The sequence below is a fragment of the Fundulus heteroclitus genome, chromosome 4, assembly GCF_011125445.2.
Source record: "Fundulus heteroclitus isolate FHET01 chromosome 4, MU-UCD_Fhet_4.1, whole genome shotgun sequence".
NCBI classification, from domain to species: domain Eukaryota; kingdom Metazoa; phylum Chordata; class Actinopteri; order Cyprinodontiformes; family Fundulidae; genus Fundulus; species Fundulus heteroclitus.
The window spans coordinates 9,422,614-9,446,511 of record NC_046364.1 but is presented as its reverse complement, the minus strand read 5'-3'; the positions used below and the strand labels follow the sequence as shown (position 1 = coordinate 9,446,511).

At 39.6% G+C, this 23,898-nt stretch overlaps 2 protein-coding genes across 5 annotated transcripts in view; one reads left to right on the top strand and one right to left on the bottom strand.

Moving 5' to 3' along the window:
* The window catches only part of LOC105930155 (protein mono-ADP-ribosyltransferase PARP6), a 36,058-nt gene extending 33,797 nt beyond the window's left edge, over positions 1-2,261 (bottom strand). The window contains exon 1 of the mRNA XM_021319345.2: positions 2,149-2,261. The gene's annotated coding sequence lies outside the window, so the exon portion shown is untranslated. The remainder of the gene's footprint in view (positions 1-2,148) is intronic.
* pkma (pyruvate kinase M1/2a) lies at positions 2,216-22,995 on the top strand. 4 transcript variants are annotated; one of them, XM_021319342.2, is made up of 11 exons: positions 2,216-2,274; positions 10,360-10,538; positions 10,848-10,939; positions 13,689-13,820; positions 13,938-14,124; positions 14,214-14,484; positions 14,591-14,741; positions 15,692-15,844; positions 18,325-18,491; positions 21,065-21,246; positions 21,850-22,995. In XM_021319342.2, the coding sequence occupies exons 1-11, from the start codon at positions 2,231-2,233 to the stop codon at positions 21,954-21,956; spliced, it is 1,665 nt and encodes a 554-aa protein (XP_021175017.2). In that variant the 5' UTR covers positions 2,216-2,230; the 3' UTR covers positions 21,957-22,995. The 4 variants fall into 4 exon arrangements, with proteins under 4 accessions (XP_021175017.2, XP_035991925.1, XP_012723651.2 ...); XM_036136032.1 differs by lacking the exon at positions 2,216-2,274 and adding an exon at positions 4,049-4,179; XM_012868197.3 differs by lacking the exon at positions 2,216-2,274 and adding an exon at positions 6,476-6,774.
* Positions 22,996-23,898: the final 903 nt, after the last annotated feature.

Below are 23,898 nucleotides of genomic sequence, written 5' to 3'. Positions count from 1 at the left end.
GTAAGGCCTCTTAATTAATTATTGATTTCAAAAGGGAAAAAAAGCCACCTGACCACCAGTTCCACACCGAGCCAGTTTTCTGCCCTAATTTGTACATCAGACTAATGCAGACTAGTCACTTCAAAGTGGCCTTACACTGCACTGAGTGTCGCTGCTTTTGATCACAATATTTAACGTTTTTTTTAAAGACTCTAGATAAGACATTTAATTCTGATTACAGTTTCTTAAACACAGTTTGTAATTTGTGAATCTTTACTTGCGAAAAAAAAACAAAAAAAACGATGGGCGGGATCCTTTAATATACTATTCACTGCATTTGGTTGCAAGATAAATATGGATCCGGGTCTAGCGTCTAAAAAAATGGGACGCAAGACAGAAACAGACAGTCATTGATTACTAATAAGTTCCCATAAAGCCTGATCAACTTAAAAACCCAAAGTGCAAATTAAGAAAAATGCCTCAGTTACTTTAATGAAACCCTATCAAAAATCATAGAAGCACTACTAAGGGGTACTTTATGGTTAAAAAAGTAAAGCATTACTGGCAGCAGTAGCTTGTTTAATGGCTTCATCTCAGAGAGAAACATTACTACTATAAACGCTACACTGTAGAAGGTCTGAGTCAGCAGTAGAACCTGCTCTACGAAAAACAGAGTACACAACAAAGTTGTCGCAGCAATAGCTCTTTTAGCTACTGTGTCTAGCAGTGAGAGATACATAAACTCAGAAAGACTTTCCATAGAGTATCATGGAAAGAGCATGAAGGTATTAGCAGCAATAGCTCAGCCGATGCCCCATTCCAGGAAGGTGGCGCAGCCAAACAGAATACCAAGCCAGACTTCTATGAAGAAAGTGTTTTTGCGTGAGAGTGCATACAATTAATTTCACTAATAATTGCAGGTAATGCATGATTAAAGAGTTGGGTTTTTTTCTACACCGAGCCTGTCACTGTTTGTTTATTGTTGTCATCCTTTTATCTACTCCTGGCTGGTGTGTGTCTGTCCCTTTCTACTCATAGCATAGAACTAATCGTGTTGTGGTCAACTTTGCCATACACTTTTTAACTTCTCTTCTTCTATTTTAACTTGAACATTGCATTTTTTTACCCAAATATATTGTATTATCTATTAATAACTATGCAGCATTTTTTTCCCTTTCGGATAAACTGCTCTGCTTTACAGTTTAACTTTAAATTTAGCTTTGTATTCATATTATTTAATCCTGTGTGTATGTCTGGTGCCTTTTATGTGTTTTTACCACTGTCACGCTCATATTTCCCCATTGGAGGACAACAAAGGTATTTATATTCTATTCAATGCCATTCTAGTATGAGGAGAAGGTAGCAGATAGAGCAAAACATGCTAATATTCTAAATAATTAATATAACACAGCAAAACTGTATCTGTCTTATGATTTCCATAAAACAGCAGGCGTTACCGTGTGCTTGTGTGAAATGATGGTCACTGAGCTTCTGAGCTAATCAGTCTTTACCCTCATTGTCTCGCGGTATCTATTTATGAACTGACAGATTAATGAACAGGTGTTAGGCCAACTGTCCACTCGGTGCATTTGACGATACAGTCTAAAGGGAACACTTGTTTGAAAAGTACTTTTATTTCTAGGAAAAACCAGAGTGGTAGCTTTTAAACATTAAGGGTACGCTTTGATGTTGGCTCTCTGTCAGTACAGACACCGAAATTTCATAACAAATTAGGTTGGGTTGATATTCAGCAGGAAAATTCTACTTAATTAAGAAAACATTTTTGTAGAAATCTAATAAAGAAAACGTGTCTAATTTATAACTACATTAGCTAAATTAAATCAGACAGCAAAATCTGACTTATTAGTAGTATTTATTTACTTTTTTCTAAAATGTGTTGAGCACTAAACGAGGGTTTATGGTTAAAATTTAGGCTGAAGACTTTCACTGTCTAATTTGCAGGTGCTCATGCAGACAAGGGTTTTTCACCAGATAATATGTTTAGAAGCATTAGGCATCCTAACTGCGCATCAGAGATTTATCTGAGCACATTGCCTCTGTGTCTCACTGTACCCTGTGGCCCAGGAGTTAGCAGCTCTAAATGCTGATTGACAGGCAGGAGCTCCGCCAGTGGACTCGCAGAGTGGACGACTGAATTTTATTCCTCACCTGGACAGGTGTGTCCTCTGCCTTCAACCCTGGAGTGGTGTGGATACGCACAGAGGCTGTCAACAGCCTGTCAGAGACCAATATGGGCAGTGGGAGTAGCAGCGCTACCAGTACATCTGCAAACAGGTAGGAACAAAACCAAACAGATGAAGAGGGACGTGATGGGTCCTTTACTAAACTTTTGCCCGTTTAGAAAAACATAGAAACTTACTGTTTTATAAAGGGGTAAATGTAACTTTTGCAAGAACCTTTGCTAAGTTGTCATAAAAGTGTTCCAACAGTAAATCTGTATTTATATTGTGGAACTTAATAGACATTTGGCAAAGATTTACTTTAATCATACCATCTATTTATTTAGGAACGTTGATGAGGAGGTAAGATAATTAATCATCCTTGGAAATAGAGTCACAAAGTCCCTGCACAAGATATATATAAATATTATATATTTTGGTACTGTTTGCCCTTAATAAATGTACCTTTGTAAATAGTCTTAAAATTGGAACTTTAGCTGAAACATTTACAAAATGAAATTTTACACAGTATAATGCAGTACTATTAAGCATCATGTTAACATAAAGAAATCCATAAGTGATTTGTTATAGATTAACTAAGAAACCATGGCTAAATACTAAACAGTAAAGCAATTTAGAAGAATGCTTCCTGACAAATTAAGTTAATTTGGAATTTTACATCAACTTTGCTTTAAATGAGCTTGGTACAAAATCACATTTACTGTGTTGTATTTCAAATTCATACAAATTGTAAGCCTTCTGAAATAAAGAGATTGATCGCTTTATTATTTAAAACAGACACAGAGCACAGCGCTCAGGCACAAGCCTGCTACAAAACAAGAATGCCACGCCTCTTATTGCAACACAGCAGAATGCAACTAACAAATGAATAAACTATATACACAAACTAATAAATTATATGGGCAGGGAAGTTATATTTGTACTGAGTTGTACTGAGCTGTTCAAATCATCAAGGGTAACATATCTTGAAACTATTTGCACCAATGCACATTTCAATTTTAACTAACTTACCTGGGAAAGAAAAGTAAAGGAAAAAAAAGAATCCAAATAAATTAAAGGACCTGCATTTTGGTTTACCCGTTATCATTATTATTATTATTATTATTATTATTATTATTAATATTATTATTATTATTACTGTTGTTAATTATTATTATTATTATTATTAATATTGTTGTTGTTGTTATTATTATTATATTTTTATGATTGACTGAAGCAAAAGAGTCCACCCATCCACTGCAGCACAAAACCAACAGTGAAATCTTTGGGGAGTCGTATAAATATCGATCGCTAGATGGCGACACATCCCTGCGTTGAAGCGACTAGTAATTTCCTCCTTTCATCTACGGGAAATCCACAGTCAGAGAGAAGAAGGCACTGATAGTTTATTATTATAACATTATGACAATTACTTTCATAATTTAGAAACTAAATGCAGACAAGAATGGTTGGGAACCTCCAAAAATACCTACAGGATACTACAGCAGGCAAAAACGTATCTTTGTAAATAGGTTTACCCACCAATCTCGTGCACATCTCAAACACTGATAATTAAAGCGAATAGGCTGCCCACGAGGAATACTAATCCAACCACAGACGGACTACCTTCCTGCACGCGGTCACATGCTCCATTCCATGCTCTTCTGATGCTTTCACGCTCCCTCATTGGCTGTCTAACTTTACCAAGCACTGCCATCACGTAATGAAATATCCTTCCGCGGCGTCCTTTGTATTTTGCAAGTTCCTTTATTTAAAGGAAATTCAGCACTTACATGAATATCTATGTAACTCCTTTTCCTTTAATGCTTGCGGTTGGTGTGGTTATATGAAGAGAATAGTCGCCCTATTTCTCCCACCATTTGCAATGTGTCGGATGGATATTAGCATCCTTAGAAAGTAGTTCCATACAGTGAGGAAATACTAGGGCAGATCACCTTGAAGCTGCTCTCACTCTGCCAGCAGTCACATCGCACCAAGCAGCTGTAACCAGAAAAAAAAGGTGGGTATCTTCGACAGGGTTTTTTGTTCTTCAATAGTCCTTACATTTGTAAAGTGCCTTTTAAATATCTAGCCTTTTGGTTTTTTCAGTAGCTTTAGCCTTCGGGCTTTTAGATTTCAACACGTTTTGCTCAGTGATTGATGTCTTGTATTCCCTTTCCTTGTACAACTCGACGACGCAAGAGTACATGTTAAAGAGTCGTAAAAATCAATATCGTATATTAGATGCTAGTTTTAAGTCTAGCTGTGTAGGTTTGAACGTTAAAATTCAATGTGCATTTGAACCGGGGTGGGAGAAATGCACGTTTTTTACACTCTGACATTGAACTCTTTATGTTCGGGCACCGCCTATCTCTTTATATGGTCGACTTAAACTATATTCTGCTGTCGTTTATGTGTTGAATATCTTAAAATACTGGCACTTCATGTGATGCGTCAAGGCTTCGCCGTTGTAGAATCGCTTCCTGTTGCCTCCTGCGGTGGGTGTGGCCCCTCCGTCTTCTCTGCCTCCCATTGGTCAGTTCGAGTGATGTCTGCCGAGCAGGAAAATGTGACGCAGGATGGGAGAACGTGACCTTTGCCGCATCGTCCGTAATTTAACTACGGCGTTCTTTCAACGCCAAGATTCGTGAGCGTTTTTTAGAAGACGAAGTCAAATAAAACGAAGCTTATTCAGTCCTTGCTTCTCGTGTGTATTAGTCCCTGAGAGCTCAGTAGTGGTTAAAAAAAAGATTAAATATCCTCTCCCCCCTTTCTTTTGTTCAGACATCTTGAGTGTTGAGATTTTCTTGAATGTCTATAACCTGCTACCTTTTTATAGGAAAAGCGTTTTTACCACAGTTGGGGGTCTTATTTTCTGTGTGCTGCAGTAGCTTCCTGCAGTGCATCCTGGAAAAAAATGGATCTTGTTGAAATTGAATGCAGAAAAGTAAGGGCAGGTCTCACCTTGCCTGGCTAGGCCTGGGTTGTCATCCTCGGTATGTGGTCTTTTCTACATGGAGCTGGAACAGACTGACTATAAAAGGGCCTGGTTGTTTATAGCTACATTTATAAATCAGCTTCACTGATGCCCCCATAGTGGCAGGAGACCTCTGCCGAGCTCGTATGTGCTTGCGTGTGTCGCAACAAGTATTGTTGAGTGCAAAACAGAAGCATGTTTTGTCTTGTTTTAAAAAAAAATCTGTTGACAAAATGTTTTAATTCCCAGCTGGTTTAAGGTAGGTTAAAATGTCAGAGCTGTCTGACATCCATGACCCCAGCAATAAATAACAAATTAATTGACTGTTTTTAATTATGGGTGCTTCAGTACTGGTATTGTCCAGATATCACAGCTGGACAGTTTTCATTTGAATCAGCCTGATTAGTGATTGAAACTATCAATAATCAGAGTTAAAATCTGAATTATTGTTTCAGTTAAATGCACCAGCGCCAATAACTCCCACAGTTTTAGATTTCTACATATATTACTCAACAGCATCTACTTTGATACACTTTTGAGTTTAACAAAAAAATCTGTAAAACTTGGTGATGTATGCTTCAAAGTCAGAAAATGGGAATAATCTTGTAATCCATTCATATTCTGTTGGAGTGAAATACCAAGACTTCTTTTATAGAAGGTGCACCACTTTTTTTCCAGTCTTTCATATTGTCGTCCTTAAAAGAAAATGATTATTGGTAGGTGATGTGTCAAAAAAACGACCCGAATCCTAAGTACATTTCTAAATGTAGTTAAATTGGTTGAAAATGCATTTTAAACTTTGGGGATTCTGAATCGTGTTCACGAACAAAACAATGCTGTCGCTAAAGCCTGCTCTAACATTATGTCCATAGAAACTAGTGGTAAAGTGCAGTTTATGGACGGCTTAAAAAAAAAAAAGAAACTATTCTAGTTTAATGTTCTCAGCTGCAGCAGCTCTGAGTATGAGTAGAAAGTCGGGCCTGCCACAGCTGTTCCTGCTCCCATATGCACACATTTTTATCTTCAGTGCCACTTAACTCTATTACTTATAGGTATTCCTGCACCTCTGCAGACTCCTATTCTTAGGTTTCAGAGCGCCTCTGCATTAGGATTATGAGGGTAAGGAAAAGGTTTATGAAAGCCATAACGAAGCATACCTGAAGTCTGTGAGAGTATAAAGGCTTAGCTTACAAGTACCAGAGTATATGTATGTGTGTACTACTATTATGGAGTTTGATATTTCTACACACCAGCAGCTCTCTTATGCTGTGTGTTATAATTAGCCCAGGTTCTGTTTTTAGCCCAGGGTCTGTATGGCCCATGCTAGCAGTCACATTGGTGCGACACCGTTCTGATGTGCTGTGGTGGGAGTCTCGCGGCGGTCCGCTGGATCAACGCATGGCGATTGTCCATTGGCGGCAGGCGCTCTGCATGTTCTTTATCCCCATTGAATGGATTTAAGCCTGAGCTCCTGAAAGTGGCACACGTGTGCACGCACACTGCAGCGGTCGACTCTGCTGTGGCGAGGCGTGGCTTGGTCACAGGCGTCGGACTTTCCAGCACAGTGGGGCGGTTCTGGAGGTCCTCGCTTGTAAAGGGCTTGGTTGTCCCCAGGAGAAACCGACGGATCTACCGGCGGTATGTAGAGCGACCTGTACGTGCTGCCGAGGTCAAGTGAGTGTGAACGACTGAAGACGCCGCTGTCCTTGAGAGCTAACTTGGATTAGCCTGGTGGTGCGTCACGTCCATAGTGGAGAATGGGGAATGTCACGTCCACTGATAGGCAGGCTTCTGTTGCTCTTGGTGACTACATGGGGATATTTTAATATGGAAATGTGTTACCTTAAAGCAGGAGATTGTGGCATTAATGTAAGGTGGATGTGATGGAAAGGGTGGTTTGTAGAAGATTTTCAGGTAGAAGACTCCTAAAACAGTCCTGCCGCTGTAGTGCTGGCCTGTTGTGATGCCAACAGGCTATCCTAGGGTCACAGGTCATTATTTATTATTATTTTTTTAAACTGGTATTAGTTGGCTGCATTAGACAGGAAGTACTGTCATTGCCATGGATGGTTTCCATTGATTTTCCAAGGTTGTGAGGTTGAAGGACTATATTCTCTGCTATCAATCAAAGGGGGAAAAGTACCATATAGTGACTAAAGGAAAGAAAAAGATTCATTGGTCAGACGTTTTGCAATGGATGCATATTATTTTATTTTTTTATGGAACTCATAAAAGATACCAGAGATGCATGTGCTGCAGGTTCTTTAAAAGAGGCCACTGCTTTTTAATCCTCTCGTTTTACCAATTGGACTCACTTTCATGAAGTTCTTTAGGTTTATCTGCCTATTGATTATTATTGAAAATAGTGGAATTTCTTGGTTTTTGAATGGGGCAAAAATTCTGATTTAAGTTTTGTTTTTGGCTGATCACCAATAAAGCAGACCAACTATAAATTGGCAAATTCCAATCCCTGGTCTATTGATTAGTGCATTTCTATAGCTGTGGCCTATAACACATTGTGTAAACCTTTTAATAGCCTCAGGAGCAACTTGACATTTTTAGCAATTTATTTAGAATATGTTGCGTCTCCTGTTCATTTGTGGTCAGCTACAGGTTTGCCTCCAATTTACTTTTTGGGGTATAGTAGATAGGGACTCCTTTTATCTGTATTTTCTTTTTATTTGTTTGAATCTGTTAATTATATTGCAAAAACTGAAATGTACCAAACTGCTGCTGTTAAACAGTGACCAGTTAATTAGTTCACTATTTAAAACACATTGAAATGCTGCTTTTTCTTTAACAGATGTCCCACCACAGCTTTTTTTTTTTTTTTTTTTTTTTTTTGGGGCGCGGTTGTGGTTTTACCCGGTTGTAGTTTTACCCAGTCATGGTAGTGGGATATGACTGCACTCACGTACGCGCTTAGTCTTAGCCAGTGATGGAAACCTTGCATCACAGGCCAGTAGCTTGTGTTGTTATAGCGGCTCTGCCTGGAATCCCCTGTCTCCATGCATCTGTAGTGGGGCTGTGATGAGTAAGAGGAAGTTAAACCCTTAGCGTGGCTGATTAATGCGGAAGATTTTCCTCTTGGAGGCCAGGGTGATTGTGCCTTCGTCTGCTGTTGTACCATATCTTAAAAAAATTACTTTCAAATTTTTCAGTTTTTGCATATTTTTGTATTGATGTAGGTAAGTTGGTTAGTTAAACCAATTTATAGTTGCTTTTTTTTTTTTTTTTTTTTTTTGTGTGTGTGTGTGTGTGGCGCCTGTTAATGTCCAACATCAGGTTGTCTGCTTGTTGTTCACATGATGGACGACAAGCTGATGTCTTGGGTTAGGAAAAGGTTCCTTTGTCTAACTTAGTTGTCGTTGGTCCATGGAAACGGAGGCAGACCCTGCCGCCGTAGCAGCAGCAACAACTGGGTGTTTAAAACAATAGTTGCCCAACCAAGACATGAGTTTGTCTGCCTGCTGTTCACCAGGGAGAGATCGTATTTCATGCATAATTTAGAAATGAAGAAACTTGATCTTTCCACCTGCTCTTCTAGAGCAGCGGTTCCCAACCCTGGTCCTTGGTACCCCCGTCCTGCACGTTTTAGGTGTCTCCTTGCTGCCACACACCTGACTTAAATTAATGAATTAATGGATGATTAAGAGGTTTCTGCATTTGAATCAGGAGAGCTGGAACAGAGATGCATTAAAACATGGAGGACTGGGGTCCCTGGGGACAAGGATTTGGGAGCCACGACTGAAGAGGGTGAATTAGAAGTTGGCATTAGAAATGTAGATTATTAGAATCCCGTGGTGTACTCCTGAAATTACACAATTTCCATTATATTAGATTTTGCATTACATTATCTATATACAGAGAAATTTGTATTTTCTTAATTTTACTGTTGCTGGTTTGCCTTTTCTATTGAATGAATTGCATAATTTTTTTGATTAAAAAACAAATTTTATATGACTTAATCTCATACTATAACCATGTTGTTTCTTAAAATATGCTATGCTATAGACTCACCTGGGCTCGAGTGCAATGCCTAAGTGTCTCCTTGAAGAAACATTTGGTTTAGGAAAGGCTTCCTCACTCTGTTTAAAGTGATGTATAATAGAGCAGTGACCCTCGCATCAGTCATTTTAAATCCTTACGTTGACTCGTTAGTGAATCAAATCTGAACTGGTGAGCTGTCTCAGTAGTTATGTAACCACAACATATTTGGGCCTCTTAAAGGGACCCTGCCTTCTCCATTCAGGCTCGATACTTTTGCACCCCGCTCCAGTACACCTGGGCTGTGACTGAGTCTGTATGTGACGAATTCACACAGGCTCATTAGCATGTCACTGACAGATTGACGGGGGTGGGGGAAGTGGGCAACTCTTGGGGTTTTATATAACCTAATTTCTGTGCTACAAGAAGTATCGTTATCAAATCTCAGAAATTCCACAGTTGTGGCTTTATGACTGTATTGTTCGTTGCTGCTGATGATTCATGGGTTGGTGGGTGGATGGGTTTGGATTAGCTTTACAATATGCAACAGAGGCTCCATGCACTGTTTTATAAAGATTGGGGAATATGTTTGGGGTATTGGCTCTGGTCTTTAAGATCAAGATTGACAGGACAGTTCATCTTAAAGTCTGGAGTTTATGTAGGACTCGTTTTATTGTTTGCAGATTGTGCAACCAAAAAACCGAGAGGAACTCAAGAAAAGGCAGTGTTGCGTAAAACCTGTGTTCACAGCGAAGCAGCAATGCACAGCATTGCACAGGGCGCATTTCATCAGCCTTATGTTGAATTTACACCTTTTTCCTTTTTGATTTTCATGTCTAAGATGCGGAATATCGACAGGAAACATGTTTCTCTAGGCCTTTATGACCTTGGTTATTTCAAAGTGGGGCCCCACCCCCCTCTGAGATGGTTGCCTTTTGTTTGGGGCATTTCTAATAGAAATAGAATCAGGTGGTAGTTTCTAATATACTCCTGACCTATGGGCAATATTGGAACCCACGGCAAAAAAAAAAAAAAATCAGTTTCTGCCTAGTCATAGTCAAAATTATGAATTACACATCAGCACATTAACACACAGAAAGTTTAGATCCTAATATCTGTAAAACAGCTCGTAATTTGCCCTGACAGGTGTGTTACCCTTTCAGTTGCCATGTTTAAGAAATATTCTTTGCCACTTATGTTTATTGTGGGTTTATTTTTTTTTTCTCCCCCATGCAGACCTTGTCCAACCGTAAAAGCGATTGCCATGCCTCTGCCAAAAGACATGGGCTCTGCCTTCATCCAGACGCAGCAGCTCAACGCTGCCATGGCCGACACCTTCCTGGAACATCTGTGCCTGCTGGACATTGACTCTGAACCCACCACTGCCCGCAACACTGGGATCATCTGCACCATTGGTTAGTCCAAGCGTTCTGAGTAACTTAAAAAACTAACTGATAAGGACATTTCTATAACACCTTGGTTTTACAGTTTTATGTTCCTGGTTAGTTATTGTTAAATCAGAATTTATTGGAAATAGCTGAAAGGTTTGCATGATGTCTGAAGCTCATTGTGTTTGACTTCTTACTGATGTGCTCACTGAAATATATCATTTGGAGAAGTCACTCCTACAGAATTATAATGCAATAAACTCCTACAGAATAATAATGCAATAAAGCTTTGTACAAATAAAATAAATGAAAAAAAAATTGTTCCCATTCTTGCAGGACCAGCATCCCGCTCTGTGAACATGCTGAAGGAGATGATCAAGTCTGGAATGAACATTGCTCGTATGAACTTTTCCCATGGCACACATGAGGTTGGTCCTTTTTAAACTGATTTAATTTGCCTAACAAACTTAATCAAACTGTTATGTGCTTTATCTCAATTGGTTTGTTGAACTTTGGGGTAATATTTGCCATCATTTGTAGTCTTAAGCTATTGCGGAAACAGACAGTCAACAAACTCAATGGAATTGGCACATATTGCGTTATGAACGGTTCACGGATGGGTAACCTTAGTCATGAGCCTGAATGGCTGAAACGACTCAGGTGAAAACGTCTGGTCTAGATAACGTGAAGTCAGGTTTTTGCTTTGTGATATTATTTATTCCGTCAATGATTTCATAATATTTTAAGTGACTGGTTTAAAAAAGAAATCATTGGTGAATTTTATGCTCAAAATGGGCCTTACATAAAGGTTTAAATTTTGTAGATAAGAGGAACAAAGAAATATTGAAATCAGCTTGGCACAGCAAATGATGATGAAACTTAACCAGCAAGCTCAAGTAAATTAAATTGAGGAAGAGAAGGACTGATTTCCCCTTAACTTCTGTTTAGTCGTAAAACGCTTGGACATAAACATGACCTCATAAACAACATGGACCACTTTTCCCTTTCTGCAGAGGGAACATAAAGACTCCCACACAGAAAGCACCATGTTTAACGTGTTAAACTTATCGATTACTTTACCTTTCAACACCTAAAAGCAACACGTTTGTTTGTGTGAACATATCAGGGTTCATACTAGCATGAGGCAGCTGGCTTTTTTTTTTTTTTTTTTAGAAGTGTTTTTCTCCAAAGCTGTACATTTTCTTTCCTTTTTCTGTTCTTATTAATTACAGGTTTTGTTGTAACAGATAAAGCCATGCTTAGTAATTTTAATTTAAACTATTTAAAGTCTCAGACTTTGCTAGAAAGGGCAGCTGCCTGTTCACATTTAACTTTACTTAAAGACAAATGCTCTATGTTTTCTTTAATACAAAAGCTCAGGTTTTATTCCAGAAATTTTGTAAGAATAGACTCGAGCAGCGTCACAGTCTAAAAGTTATCAAAATGGTGCCAATAGCGCTAAAGCTGCCCTCAGGCAGTAAATTGTTTTTAAATGGGGATCAACATTATTTGTAATTACCAGAAATGTTGAAGTCGAGTATAAATGCGGAAGGCCAATAAAAAAACTGCAGATCTAATTACCTTACAGTTGCATTGACTGAAAGCTCTGGCTACCGGGGTAAAGAGCAAACAGCTGTGTTCAAAGCCATAAAAACTACACTACCTGGTAATTAGCCTCCCTAAAGGTTGTAAAACTTAATCAAGGTGTGGAAAAACTGGAAGGAGAGGGACTCTGGGGTTAAGAGGGTCATTATAACTAGAATGACATTTTATAGACCATCGTGACTTTGGAATGATTGTTAGTGGTGTCCTTTTAAAATAAAGCCTAACTAGAGTCTGTGATGGCCAATCTGTGTAGATTGATTTGATTGTTTTTTACAGTATTTTGATAAATTCAGACTTCAGGCCAGATGTTCTTTTTATAAAAAGCCACACTTCTTCAAATGTTTAATTAAAATGGGTACAAAGTAGCAGCCCTGACCCTGAAACTGGTAATCATGTCATAAAATTAATTTGCGGTCAAGGACAGCTGCTGATGAAGCTCTCCGCTGTGGTGATAGCTTGATTCAGCTTTTTACACCCAGTAATTGTACTACGTGACATTGTGCATATTGGTTAGCGCCTTGTAACATTTCCCTGATTGCTTTTACATAATCTCCCTTGACCTGACAAAAAATACCTGAATGACCGCTGTAATGCTGACATCACTATTACTTTATGGTTGTGAGTTATCAGGTGAGCCCTGACCTGATTTTGTTGCTGCTAAAATAAAGATAAATATTTCCCATTAGTCACACAGAGGAGAATTTTTTTTCTCTGCGTTTAACCTGTCCATCAGGGAGCAGTGTCCTGCCAACAGATTGCTCCCCGTGTGCCAATCTGTGGTCAAGCGTCTTGCTCAGGGACCCAGGGCGGCAGACTGAGTTTTGAACCGGTGACCTATCCGATGCAAACACCTGGCTCCCTCACCACTAGGCCACCACCATCCAACCAAAACCATAACTAGTAACAGTACAGATGCATCTTGGTGAAATAGAAAATAGTCAATCAATGTATTCAGTAATTCAAACTGACAAATGGTAACATAGCATAATGGTTCTTAGAAGTTTCACTTTTTTACAGTATATCTGTGTGATATTTCAAATAATTCCAGTTAATCTTTGTTTTGATTATGCTTAATGGCTAATGGAAACAAAATATTGCATGATGCCAACAAAATGTTTGAATTATTTTAGTCTCGAAAATATCAATCTCTGCCTATTGAACAGCACTTCCATATAGTGTATAATATGTGCACTCTTACTTTGTCTTGCATCTTTTTGCATGAATTAGTGCTCCAACCTGGAGAGCCGTACCAAGTGCTGACGCTCTTAAATTCAGTTGGCTCTCATACATTGATGGTTGTAAGAGGGTTAAGGAGGCACATTTTTCCTTCCACCCAACTTTCCAGTAAAAGACTGGACCATCACTGACTTGATCGAGTTATGTGCTTTTCTATTCTTCCTTCAGATTCTGGGACCTTAATTCCCAAATAAATGTAAAATTAAGTAACAATATAGAAGGACCTGCTTAAAGGTGGGATAGGAAATGCTATATTTCATAAGGTTTAGTTGTATGAAGAACCTGTTTTACTGTGTTCCCTGCATGCATTTAACAAACCAACCTTTCTTACTGCAGTACCACGCAGAGACTATCAAGAATGTACGGGAGGCATGCGAGAGCTTCGAGCCAGGCAGTATCCATTACAGACCCATCGGTATTGCCCTGGACACCAAGGGCCCAGAGATCAGGACTGGCCTTATTAAAGGGGTGAGTTTAGCATTAATCCCTGAACCAGAACATTTATATCATGCTCAGTATTTGAAATAAATGAATGTCTTCATTTATGCATTTTTTTATTTTTTTATTTTTTTTTTGACGTGACAGAGTGGCACAGCTGAGGTGGAGCTGAAGAGGGGCAATGTGATCAAGATTACCTTAGACGATGCTTACCAGGAAAACTGCAGTGAGGAGGTCCTCTGGCTCGACTACAAGAACATCACCAAAGTGGTGGAAGTTGGCAGCAAGGTCTACATTGATGACGGGCTCATCTCTCTGCAGGTCAAGGAGATTGGTGAGTAGAAGGGTGTAGGACATTAGGCAAAGTTCCTGCTGTGAGTTCTTACAGATGTTAAAGCCGCTGCGGTTTGTTTTCTCCTCCAGGCACTGATTACCTCATGTGTCATATTGACAATGGCGGCACTCTGGGCAGCAAGAAGGGAGTGAACCTCCCTGGCGCCGCCGTCGACCTGCCCGCTGTTTCAGAAAAAGACATCCAGGACCTGCAGTTTGGTGTCGAGCAGGGAGTCGACATGGTCTTTGCCTCGTTCATTCGCAAAGCAGACGACGTTCACGCCGTCAGAGCTGTGCTCGGAGAGAAGGGCAAAAACATCAAGATCATCAGCAAGCTGGAGAACCACGAGGGTGTGCGCAGGTGTGTGGCGATGACGAGCTGACTGGAGACTTTCTTATGCGTGTTTGGTTTGATCGTTTCACGTGTTTTATTGAGAGCTTCGATCATGTGCTGTGTGCCTTTGCAGATTTGATGAGATCATGGAGGCCAGCGACGGCATCATGGTTGCGCGTGGTGACCTGGGTATCGAGATCCCCACAGAAAAGGTCTTTCTTGCCCAGAAGATGATGATCGGGCGCTGCAACAGAGCTGGCAAACCAATCACATGCGCAACTCAGGTTAGTTGATGGAACAGGAAAGCTGATTCTTAAGTCTTTCGCTGTTGACAGTGAAAATAGTAGATTTTTCACTGCAGGAATTCACTAAATGGATAATTGTTTGGCTGATAAAACGATGCACTGAAATTTAAAATCTCATCAAGGAAGGGCACTGTGGCCAAGATGATGGCTGCTCAAGATGATTCTAAAATACGCTTGCATACAGATTTTACTCATTTAACGACTTCAAATGTCACTAAAGTATAAGCACAACTAAAACAAGTCAAATGACGTGTTCAACGGTGTAATCAACTCATCAGAATAAACAGTGCTTTCAGATGTTTTTATTTTGTATTTCGGTGGCAAAAAGTTTCAGCTGACCCACTGGCATTAGTGAACAGTATAGCCAAGATAGGCCAGGGTCAGTGTGACATTCTCGTGTTAAAACCTAGAGTACAAATCCCACAGTTGCACAGAATTACAATATTTCCTCAAAAAATTAATAAAATGTCTGACATCTAATTGGTCTTATTTAAAATAGAAACCGTCTATTATCTATTACATATTCTAATATTGATTGTTAGTTAAAATATCATGATTCATGACATTTTATTACATAGACTTGTGAAAAAATTCAAAATAAAGAACAGCTAAATTTAGAAGTAGTTTAAGTTCTCATTGCAAAGACGGCTCTTTAAGGAGAGATGAAGCGGTTAGTCAGCCAGCTCTTAAAAACTCATCTAGTTCATAATCTGCCAACTGTGGTTTTATTATGTTTTATTACCTTAAGGGTAGCAAGTAGCTTTTATCTTTTAATATATTTTTTTAATATTACAACAAATGCCACAGAAAATAGAAAGACATTCGCAAAAAAAGGCTGATTTACAGAAAGATCTGGCATGTAACTTTAAGAAAGACGTACTGCCATAAAACGCTTTTTAGGTGTAAATGTGAGTTGAATATTCCTTCAGATGTTGGAGAGCATGATCAAGAAGCCGAGACCCACCCGCGCTGAGGGCAGCGACGTTGCCAACGCTGTCCTGGATGGAGCCGACTGCATCATGCTGAGCGGTGAGACTGCCAAGGGAGATTATCCTCTGGAGGCAGTGCGCACACAGCACATGGTGAGTCCATCAACACTTGAAATGCTAAATGTTCGAAACCTTCAGAATCATTTGATCAAATAAGCATAATCATTCATTATTATTATTATTAGACAAGCTATCATGATTTGTGTTGATGAAATTCACTTTAAGAGATGATTTATGCCAAGAAATCAGCTGCTTCTACCAGAATCAACTTGTGTCCATATGTGCCGCCCCGTTTTTGCTGCAGCTAGTGTCTGTGTATACACTGCCTGTCCCAAAAAGAAAGTCACTACCTGGATTTAAAAATGCAAATGGCTAAGATACTCCTATTGGATAATTACTGCCTTAAGGATTAAGTTTCAGCTGGAAACCGTTTTTAACCCTAACTGAGGCAGTGAATAGCTTCTCATTTCTTAACCATGTCAGCGACGCATCTTGTCGTTGTGGGAAATATAGTACTCTTCTTTTTTTTTTTAAAGGCAGCATCAAACAAACAAAACATCTAAGGAAATAGTTGAGAATACAAATTTTTGGTTAACCAGCATTAAAAACCAAAAGCCAGTCTTTTACAGGTTTGAAATCTAATACAAGGAAACCGCAGCATGGTGTGTTCAGAAGTGCACGTAAGCACATTACTACATCCACAATGCAAAAAGGGAACTTCAGGGATTGGGACCAAACTTGAAGTAGCCTTAAGAAAAGCACCTATCTGTGCGGCTAAGCAGTACAAAAGGCTTCAATTTGCTAGATAGGATGAAGATTGGACTCCAGATGAGACCTGTTCCAGAGGGACAAGGGCATCTGCGTAAGAGGAGAGGGGCATGAAGTCATTGCCCCTATTGTCCAGAGTACAAGCCTGTGGGGCCAGTGTTGTGATCCGTTGTTGCTGCAGGTGGTCAGCTATAGTTTCAGCAACATTATGTGCTCAAAGAAAGGAGTTGGCTCATAACCTGAATGTCCTGAATAACCAGGTTAATCTATCAATTAATTTCTGCTTCCCTGATTTCACCGGCATGTTCCAAGAGGACAGAGAGGTCCAAAGAGCATGTGACATAATTTTTTTTAACACATGGATTGGCCATCACAAAGTCCCAGACCCTGACCAGATTGTGAATCATGTAGCAGTCTGCCATGATCTTGTAGAGATGATGGGAGAGTCAAAGGTTTATGCAACTCTGGACGGCTATAAATGGGTTTTGACACTGTAGAAGTTTATTAGAAATAATGGCACATTGAATAAGATTCACAACCGAGGCCAAAGGAGGTCCAACAAAGTAGTAGTGTACATGTGATTTTTGGGACAGGCAGTGTACATGCTTACATCTTTAGTTTCTGTGATTTTATCCACTGAAAAAAATCACTCTAAATGTACAGATTAATCATTAAAAAAATCAACAGTAATAAAGTTGTATAGGAGCTGTAAGCAAACAGACTGTTGCATGATGTCTGCAATGTGCATGTTTTTATCAATTACTTGAACAGCATGTTGGAAGCTTTTTCTCAAAGCCACAAATGGCAGCTGCTGCACCTCTTATCTAACAAATCCACTACACCTCACATTCTGTACCAATTGTTTTCTGAAGTAGGCTCTCCAAAAATGATGCTAAATTATCTTCCAAAGTTTTAATTGTGCCTGACTGAATAATTGTTTCAAATTCTATTTCGGATCACAAGTGTCAGGCCACTTTGAATTGACCTCATTTTGTTGCTTTAAAGTTGTGTTTTGTGTTTCTCAGTTAGGGACAGACAAAGAAATGGTTCAAATACCATAAATAATATTTTAACTATGTCCCTGTTTATCAGTTACGTGGATAGACGATGCATCGAATCCCGTCTCATCTGCCCTTCACTCCCGATGCCGTCTTGGCAGGCCGCTGCTATTTTTAGTCACAATGCAGATGCCTCTGTGACTCGGCAGATGCGGTGCTCTTCTTGTAGACCATGTTGCACTGAGGGTGTAATGGATGTCTCCGAATCTGGATTAAACACCATCTTCATCACTAGCTGCACATTAGGCAAAAAAACGCAACAAACTAATTTTGACTAACCTCTAAATGCCTGTCTGTCTTTCCACTGGCTGATTTTTAACTGCTGTAGAAGCTTTATGTTGCATCCTAATGTCGAGCTGTTTTATTCCAGTTTAACACAAGTTGGGTTGGCCTGTTAAAATGCACTGTAGAAATCACTGTCACCTGACATTTATTCATATTTATCATAATATTTTAGCTGTGTGAGGATCTTAAACATCAAATAATACATTCTGACACAGTTTTAACGACATTTTCCTGTGTCTCCCCCCCCCCCCCACACACTAACTGCACACCTAAATTCTCCTGATAACTATCTTGATTTCTTCTGTCATTCCTGCTCCTTTTATATGTCCTCTTAACCTTGTCAATCTGTCTCCCATGTCTCATCTCCCATTTCTTTTTGTTTCCCCCTCATTTTTTTTTTCCACTTGTGTGCGCGTCTGATGTGGGAATGGCCTTGCTCGATGCATCTTGCCTTCGTGCCAGATTGCTCGTGAAGCCGAGGCAGCCATGTTCCACCGGCAGGTGTTTGAGGACCTGCGTCGTTCCACGCCGCACTGCAGCGACCCGGCTGAGGCCATTGCAATCGGTGCCGTCGAGGCCTCCTTTAAGAGCTTAGCCTCTGCGATCATTGTGCTCACGGGCTCTGGAAGGTAGGCCGGTTATCTGGCACGGACATCTGATGGATGTCTGACAAAAACTTGGAAGAGACAGAGAGGGAGAGTAGGGCCAGGGAGGCATTGACAGATGAAGTAACTGGGCGAGCTGGCATAAACTCAACTAGGCTGTTTCTCTACAAATTCATATACACTCCCGCTTTTCATGAGACCTTTTTGAAACTTTCCACAAAAATAATTCCAAGAACGACCCTTGTTCTGCAGAGTCCAGTTCTGTTTCTGCCAGTCTCTTCCGGTGGTGTGAATGCCTCGATGTGTTTGTAGTGGCGTGTGTTTGAGAGTAACCTTCCATTCGGGGCTTAGATAGCACGAGAGGCAGAAGCAGCCACCTTCCACAGACAGCTGTTCGAGGAGCTGAGGAGAAATTCCCACCTGACCAGAGACCCCTCCGAGGCTGTAGCAGTCGGAGCTGTTGAAGCATCCTTCAAATGCTGTGCTAGTGCCATGATTATTCTCACTAAGACTGGCAGGTAAGAAAGTGAGGGATGCAGTGTGAAAATGATCCTGAAGGTAAGGTCTAATTACCACAGCTCCTAGATCTTTGTGTGTGTGTGTGTGTGTGTGTGTGTGTGTCAGGGTGGGTGGTATGAAGGGTAGGTGGAGAATATTAGCCAAATCAAGCTGTCTTCTTGTCTTTCATTCACACATGGGTGCCTTGGTTCAGAATGTAAATTAATGGACTCTCAAATCTTTATAAGTGAATTGTAGGACTCGAATGTGTTAGCAAATCTGTTCTACATGGGCGATATATGGAAAATGTTGTTTAATATGTGAGCTCTATGTCATAGTAAAAAGCAATTATGTCCAGTTCTATTTAATCATCTGAGTTTGAACTGCCATGTGATCATAATATGATCACATTTTATGACACAAATCTTAAGTCTACCATTTTATAGCTATTACAATCCATTCTAAGATGGAGGATATTCTTACAATACATCTTGTGTAGAGGTGTTTTCAGAAGGAAAGCTCAATTTTAAAATAAATAAATAAATAAAAATATGCTGCTTAGATTTGCAAAGCTGCATCAGAACCAACAATTAGAGATGATCACTGAGGGCAAAGGGAACATTAAAGCATAGTATTTGCATCTGCAAAGAACTGCTGTGAAGGAGGAGGGGTGTGTTTTGGTTGCTTTTTGTACCTATAAACATCCAGACACCTTGCAGTAATCCTGGAGTCAACCATCCACTTTGTAGGTCAAAGTGTCCCATCAAATGTGAAACTTTACTTCAGTTGAAGCAACAGAGCAAGAATTTGTGGCACAGAATCAGATCCTGTTGAAGATCGACAGGAAAGTAAAATGTTTTCACATCCATTCCAACCGAAGCGTAGTAAGAACCTAGTTGGGCTGGTTGTGCATAAATGCATGAAAACATGAATGAAGAAAGCAACATTGGAAGAAATTCTGAGACAATTCTGTGATGGAGAGGCTGATGGGGCGATTAACATTATCCATGATCATCTATGATTTTATGTATGTAAACAATTGGATTCAAAGTATATATATTTTTTACCATGACTAATTTTTGTTTAAGAATACACATTATTTGGCTTGCTTATTTTGACCTGAAGCCACTGCAAACCCACGATACATCGGAGGTGTTGTCACCTATTTTGGCTGCCTTGACTTTTCCAGCTGTGTTGCATCAGACTTTTTAATAACTGATTGTTGGAAACAGTTTAAAAACACCACAGACTGTCTGGAATAATCCTAAATCTGAGGCTTATTAAATGGAAACTGTAATGGAGTGCTGCTAAATCTCAGTGGGAGTCAGAATCTACCAGAATAGGTGATGACACTTGATTTTCCGGTGTTTTCCACTGATTGTTATTCCTCATTTGGGGTGTGTGTGGATGTGAATGCCTTAGGTTAAAAATGTATATTATTTTCAGTGTTAAAAAAAAAGCCCCCAGAAAACTTTTACTAAATTTGATAAATGCATTAAGGCAACTATGCAGGTAGAAAATGTGTCTAAACTACAAGATCTAGATTTAGATATTCGCATGAACCTCAATCAAAAATTATCTGGGCAAAAAATGTAATGGTCTCTCTGGTTTAAGTACATAAAGGCCAAACTAATCCACCTCCGTCTCTCTGATGCAAGTTCTGTTGATTGTAGTAATCCATATTATCTCAGCGCTAGAATCCTTACATAGATGCTCCACTGTGGAATGATTTGATGAGCTTTTAAAAACTCACATCTTACTATTGGTGATGGTTCTGGCCGCTGGAATAGTCCCATGTTTACTTTTTCCACCCAGGTTTGTCAAATAACTTGTGACTTCAGTCCTTCTTTTCTCGTTATTAGTATAACGTGTAGTACACTAAAGTTTAAGATTAGACCATGTGGTTTCATATTGTAAAATACTGACCACTCGATTGACAAAAGTTTTCTGGGTGAGGGTTTTTTATAGCATTAGATGTTCTGTCTGCAGAAATGAGTATTTAAAATCAGTGATTCTGCTGAGGTTTTAACATTACAGTGTCTATTACATTTGGGTTTCCTTCAGTTCTCAGCTCCCTGCGTGTGCTCGTCTGTCTGCAGGTCTGCCCACCTGCTCTCCAGGTACAGGCCCCGTGCTCCCATCATCGCGGTGACCCGTAACGCCCAGACGGCTCGCCAGGCTCACCTGTACCGCGGGATCTTCCCTGTCCTGTACACCAAGCCCTCTCACGATATTTGGGCAGAGGATGTCGACATGCGCGTTAACTTTGCGATGGAAATGGGTAAGCCTCATTTGATGTTCTACAAGAATAAACCGGAGAAGCAACGACTTTAATGTAGAATGTCATGCACAATGTCATTGTTACAGTGCATAATGGTTACATTGAAGGGAAAGGATAATATTCTGTATATTTGATTTCTACAAATAAAAATCTGAAATGTGGGGCTGTTACAAGCTAAAAACCCTTAAAAAAATCCAGTCCAACTGCCCTCAGAGGTCATCTGATTAAGCCAATAGTTCACTGCTGTAGAGCTTTATGGGAAGTCTTCTGTGGTTTGTTAGGGAATATTGGTGAAAATGCAGCATCATGAGGATCAAAGACTAAATGGGGATAAAGGTGTAAACAAGTTTAAAGATTTGAGCATCTCATCAATCATGGTTTAATCGATTATTTAAAACGGACACAGTATTGTACAGCTAAAAATCAACCAAGATGTGGATACCTACCTAAACTAAGAGACAGGAGATCATTAATCAGAGAAGCAGCCAAGATACACAGCTTAGAGGGGAGAATCTGTTACAACTATTGAAATTGTTCTCTAGTTTTATTGTCAAAAATAATTTCTGATATCTTAATTTTTTTTTTATTTTTTTTTTTTTATAGGCAAGGCCAGAGGCTTCTTCAAAGAGGGCGATGTCGTCATCATCTTGACTGGCTGGCGTCCCGGCTCTGGTTACACCAACACCATGCGTGTGGTTCAGGTGGTTTGAACAGCCAACGGAGCTGCCCTGCGCTGACCCTTCACGTTTATCTGTCTTTCATTTTCACCTCCCCCAAACTCACTCCACTCCTGCAGACACTCGGCTGTTTAGTTTTTAGGATGACATGTAAACGATTAATCAGAAGATGGTCCCTATGGCCTAAGGAGCTGTTCTAGTGGAAGCAGTTTTCTTTCAGATAATTCCAAGAAATGTATTTCATTCCTTTAACATAGATTTTTGTCAATCAAACCAGTCTTCAAGACTTCAGATTATTCCACCCTGAGCAGAAACTGCTGTATTTATTCACTCCAACACTTATTAATATTAAAAGCCTATGAGTGGAAGCATCTGTGTGTGCGCGCATGCATATTTGGCTCCTGTTTGGGTGTTAATGGTATTGGAGCCGACTGATCCTATAGAGCACCTTGTACTGTAACGAACAAAATATTGACAAAGGTCTTTCCTACAGAAGCGCTCGACTCCAGCACTCCCCCCTGAACAGAGGTTTGTGTAGTGCTGTCTGTATGAAGTGTCCTCTCATATACCAGCTTTGGTTGTGTTTCAGTGTATCTGTTAGTGTTGCACTCCTTAACCTCTCCAGACACTGTTACATTCTAAATTGTACTTGACTTTTGTGAATGGCAAACTTCATTTTTTTTGTTGTTATTGTTTTTAGGGACATTCAATTCTGCTTATATTTTGTGTAACTTTAGAGAAAAAGGTTTTGGGTGTCCCAGTCTAGAGGTGTTTGAGCAAGTTACTGTTTTTGTGTTTGTTAGATGTGTCATAAAGCCTTTACATTTCCTTGCATTTGGATCATATCTGATAAGGAAACTAAATCTGTTGCGGTCCGCTTGAAGTTGACTGAACACATTCGGGACTTGTTTAGAAACCCTCGCTCTGTCCTGTTGGTGATCCAGCTGCCCTCATCCTTCAACATGCTTTTGATTGTAATGCTAAAGAACTAACAATGTAAAGTGGAGTTATGGTGATTAAGATGTCCCATGAGACTGGACTTCCATCAATAAAAGAGATGAGCACCTATAAATCTATCTCACTTCTTATTTCTCATATAATTTATTTGGTTTATGCTCTGAGTCTTTCACTTCCCATTTACCAGCGGGAAAATCTGACATTTTGAAATACTTTGTTTCAAAACATGTCGCTGTATTTCATCCTAATGTTTCTACAGTTCAGTTGGCAGGAAGTGTTTTAGTCAGATGCCAGATGAACCGGAGGTTTTTAATGGTAGCATTGTTGCTCTGCCACCTCTTGCTGAACACTACCAGTTAACTAATTCAAATAGGGCTACTAAACATCCTGCAAGACACTTTTTTTTTTCTTTTCTTTTCTTCTCCGTTTGGAAATATTTTACACAAAAACATGCAGTTCCAGTTTAGAAACTGAACTATCACCTACGGTTAAGGCTGCACTGTTTTAAGTGTACAGTTAAGATACTGAATGGTGTGATATTCTGTCCAATAAGTTAAAACTTCAAAAGTTAATGGGTGTTAATTTTACTTTAAATGTCAGAAAGTTAAAGTAGTTCAGTTATTCAATTTGAAATTTGGATTCATTATGCTGTTGAATTTAAAGTATCTTCTTTTTAATCTTTAATATAGCCTACAGCTACTAGTAGTGTAAAATGACAAAATATTCAATTTAAAAAAATTTAATCCAGGAAGGTTACGCTTTGGAGAACCGTCTAGTCAGTCTTCCTCCTGACTGGTTTAGAGACCTGACTCCCTTTCCAAGGTGACTTTGAAAGAAGCTGCTCGTTCAGTGTTTATATTGGAGAGCTGAGTGGTAGAAAAAGGTGCTTGAGTAAACCAGGATAACTGCATTCTTGAGGAAAAAAGTGAAGCAACACCCATTCAATAGTTTTGAGGGCCTTAGCAAGGTGTGGACTGTGGTTGGAGTCTGTCCTTCAAAGGCAACCACATGTGAATGT

Bases quoted from the DNA above. Each gene is read 5' to 3' on its own strand.
- pkma (XM_012868197.3), top strand. From the start codon at position 6,491: ATGTGCTGTGGTGGGAGTCTCGCGGCGGTCCGCTGGATCAACGCATGG. The intron at 6,775-10,359 runs GTATGTAGAGCG...TCCCCCATGCAG, and splicing joins AACCGACGGATCTACCGGCG to ACCTTGTCCAACCGTAAAAG. The intron at 10,940-13,688 runs GTTGGTCCTTTT...TTCTTACTGCAG, and splicing joins TTTCCCATGGCACACATGAG to TACCACGCAGAGACTATCAA.